The 4,074-nt window shown below is 33.6% G+C and overlaps 1 protein-coding gene across 1 annotated transcript in view; it reads left to right on the plus strand.

Moving 5' to 3' along the window:
• Window positions 1–2,957, plus strand: part of LOC106874166 (uncharacterized) — a 55,027-nt gene extending 52,070 nt beyond the window's left edge. Inside the window, exons 8-9 of the mRNA XM_014921795.2 lie at window positions 1,466–1,618; window positions 1,988–2,957. Coding sequence (XP_014777281.1) covers window positions 1,466–1,618; window positions 1,988–2,787 — 953 coding nt within the window. The 3' untranslated portion in view covers window positions 2,788–2,957. The remainder of the gene's footprint in view (window positions 1–1,465; window positions 1,619–1,987) is intronic.
• Window positions 2,958–4,074: the final 1,117 nt, after the last annotated feature.

Below are 4,074 nucleotides of genomic sequence, written 5' to 3' on the forward strand. Positions count from 1 at the left end.
TATATATACATATATATAAATATTTATATATATACATATATTTATATATATACATATATTTATATATATACATATATTTATATATATACATATATTTATATTTATACATATTTATATATATATATATATATATATATATATATTGTATATATAAATATATTGTTATATTATATATATGTATGTATAATTATATATAATATATGCATGTATGATGTATGTATGCATGCATGTATATATGCATACATTTATGCATGTGCGTATGTGTGTAATACCTGTGCATAATGTAAGTAAGCGTTGATGCAGGCGCACAGGACATTTAAAAGAAAATGCAAAGTTAATAGAGTGAAGAGAAACGTTTCAATGTAATGGAATAACGTATGCGACGGGTGCTAACGTACAAGCGTAGTGCGGAATATTATTAGGACTCCTGGAGTGCTTCCTATATTTCCATGTGTCTCTTAGATATTATTTTACGCTTCACAGCTGGAATTTATCCCACTATATTCCCTTGTTAACAGTTTGTTTTGTTATTGCCGTTAGAGTTCAGGTGCTGCACTCTGACAGCGTTTTGATCAAAGAATTCTGAAAGCTTACTTACTCAGGATTACTTCTGATCTGAAGATTGTTTTGTGAGTCGCGTATTTATTTCAACATTAACTATTTTCTTTGATTACCTTAGATAAATAGGTTTTTAGTAGTTAAGCGAGAGTAGTGAATGGACAAATAACGACTATATTTATAGTCGTCTGCCTAATATCTGTGACCGTTGACGAGATAACTACTCATAAATGCTAGCATCTCACAGTCTACGTAGACGGCGCTGCGAGCTGGTCTAGGTGTATGCACACCATTTGTCAACAAGCAAGATATATTCTACATGACAAATCTCAGTGAGTAGCTTGTTCCCGAGTTCGAACGTGCACCAAGCATATTCGGACTGATAATAACATTGCAAGCTATATTTATATTGTAAAGTCTTTGATTGTATAGGGAGTGCCGTCATAGCCGTGCGGTTAAGAATTTCGCTTTGCAATTGCGTTGTTCTGTGTTCGATATCAGTGGACGGTACCTTGAGCGTGTGTCTTCTCCTGCAGCCTTCAGTTACTTCTGCCCTTAAGAATGAAATAGAATCAATGGAAACTGTACAAAAACCTATTGAAATGCACCTCTTCTTGAGCAGAAGATAATCTGTTGCCCAATTTAATACTACTACCTTTTTTGTGTGTGTGGTCATTCGTGGGATGGGGTCTGTTGCAAACATTCTGATCAAGCCTACGCTTTAAAAATAACCCATGGACGGTTTATTCCTCCATTCCCTGTCACCTCTTTTGAAGGTTCTCCAAAGCCATGGGCACTACTCTTTCTCACCTAATTAAGCAATAAAATTATCAATAATCCCATTATTGTACTGAATCTAATGATGTTTATTGTTTTTATTTTTTCCTTAATTGATTTTCTTCTAAAGCGATGGTCAGTACTGTGAATTCTCATGAAACAAAGGCTTTGAAAACACTTCCTGATGTAAACTGCTACTGGAATAAAATGATGGGGAAAGTGGTGGAACAAGCAGGGCCTTATCTCTATCCTTGCAGTATTGAATACAGTCTTATTTGTGCAGGTAAGACATTATGATCTATGAAAACCTTTAATCTTAACAGAAACATTTGTTATTTGTTTATGTTAGATAGATCCATCGCCCGGTTTAATACCCCACCTGTTCTTAGAATGCATTCATATCCTAATGTCCTTCATTTTTAAGATTGTAATTTATGATTTGAGGGGAATTTGGCTTCTATTTCTGGGGGGTCGAGCAACCGCGTAGATGCGCCTTCGTTAGCTCGAGATTTTTATTAGACTAAATTTCAGTTCCAATACAAACCTGATAGTTTATTAAGTAAATAATAAAGCTAAGAGTTAATTCGTATGATACAACACTGAGTATAAGAAATATTTAAGGAGTCTCCAATATTTTCATTTCTAATTTCAGGTATAATGTTTGTACTTTGGCAACAGGTTGGTCGAGGACCAAAACCCATTTTCACAAAAACCAACGGACAAAATGCTGATGATGACTTTCAGGAATCTCGCTCATATCGCTTGAGTGTTGACTGTGGTGGTTCAAGTCGAGGCCTTTTCCTCGGCATTCTTCTTTTCGTGGGTGCCGTCATAACTATGGTAGCTTTCTATGTTTTAGTTCACAAAGAAAATATGACAATTACTGCCTTGGCTCTGGTTCATCTCTCTGAAATAATAATATATTTGTTGGGTTTAATTGCAACCATAACAGCCGCATGGCGCATGCGTGGTCTGGCTTACAAACCCGGCCATGCCTCCGTTCTCGAAAGCGTCCTTATATTGATATCCTTAACCGGTGTGTTTATTTTCTGCCTCTTTGGAATCATTGCCGCTCTTTTCCACGAGGAAAGTGGTATAACGAACACTTTGTCAATTGCATCGAATCTCATGATGATTATTCAGTCCATAGTTCAAACTGTATTTATGGCTGTTGGTGCTGAAATGCAAGCCTATACCCAAGCTCAAGAACGTCAAAAGCCAGGACGAGAACTGGTCACATTTCTCATATTGTGCAATTTGTCCCTTTGGGGCATCAATACATTCGAAACACAGCGCGCTGAACATAATCCCATTCAAACGGATTTTTATGGACACATGGCTTGGGCAATACTTACACACATATCTGTACCTCTTGGAATATTTTTCCGATTTCATTCTACAGTTTGTCTATCAAATATCTGGAAAAACGCTTGGAAAATCAGACATCACTAATTATGATCTCCAAGTTATATTTATTAAATGTTTTTCATTGTCCTTCAAGTATTTTATTTTTCTCATCACTCACTTCAAATGCACTCTTCTTTACCTGTCACTTGAAGGAATAATCTCAAGTTGTTCAGCAGATAGAAAATATGTCGGATATTCGGAGCGAAGGCAATTTTCATCTTCATACTAACATAGAACAAAAATTTTCTTTAATGGTGCATCGTTTCTGTTTTGTTTTGTTAACGACTTAATCACCAGCATTTAAAACAAATCCATTTTACATCAAACATAATAGTTGAAAACATTTCACTACTAATTACCTTGAAGAAGTACGACCTAGATTACAGCAAAGATACGTTATGTACACAAGAAAAGATATCTGTAGTATTTATATTAACCATCTTACCTGAAGATTACCTTTAGTTGTTGTCTTCTGAAAAAAAAATTGACTTTTTTTTTAATTTCATTAATTCAAAAGAAAGGATTTTTTTTTCAACTTATATTGTACCAGAAGCTCTGCGAACGAGAAAACAAAAGGGCTAAGATCTTTGCAAATGTATACTCTTGGTTTTAATACTTATGAATCAACTTTGTGATTCAACTTCAAATTTTCTATTCAGAATGTTTTCTATAACTTCTTATCTAGAGAGAAATTCATTGTAAAACATGTCCGTAGCTTTTAATACTAGATTAAAAAGAAACTTGGAAATATAAATATAAACTCTATAAATACCCAATCAGAAACAAACCGACGACAGAAGCTCTATACGGTCTTTCTACGTGCTAGAAATAGCAAGCAAATCTCCTTTAATTCACATAAAGTCTTAAAAAGAAACGTTATATTAACTAACGTAGTACTAGTTACACCATGTTCGAATAAAATACATGGGGCTCAATGGAGCTGAGATGACTGTTAAAAACAAATATAAAAGAACAATCACATCAAAATAAATATATATATTTTTAATAATCAAGTAAATAAACTTTTTCATAATCCACAACTTCGTTAATAATGTAATCGATACACTTAATATTTTAAGTTAATACCAAAACACAGCGGCGTAGTTGACTCCTAACCACATCTTTACACTCCAGAATGAATCACTAAACTCTATTCAGTATATGTGTGTGCGTGTGCGTGTACGTATGTATGTATGTATGTGTGTTGGGTATATATATATATATACATATATATACACATATAACTGCAATTATATATATATATGAGTATGTATGTATACACGCATATACATATATATACATGCATACATATATATATAAATATATATATAT

This window comes from Octopus bimaculoides, chromosome 3 (assembly GCF_001194135.2).
Source record: "Octopus bimaculoides isolate UCB-OBI-ISO-001 chromosome 3, ASM119413v2, whole genome shotgun sequence".
Classification (NCBI taxonomy): domain Eukaryota; kingdom Metazoa; phylum Mollusca; class Cephalopoda; order Octopoda; family Octopodidae; genus Octopus; species Octopus bimaculoides.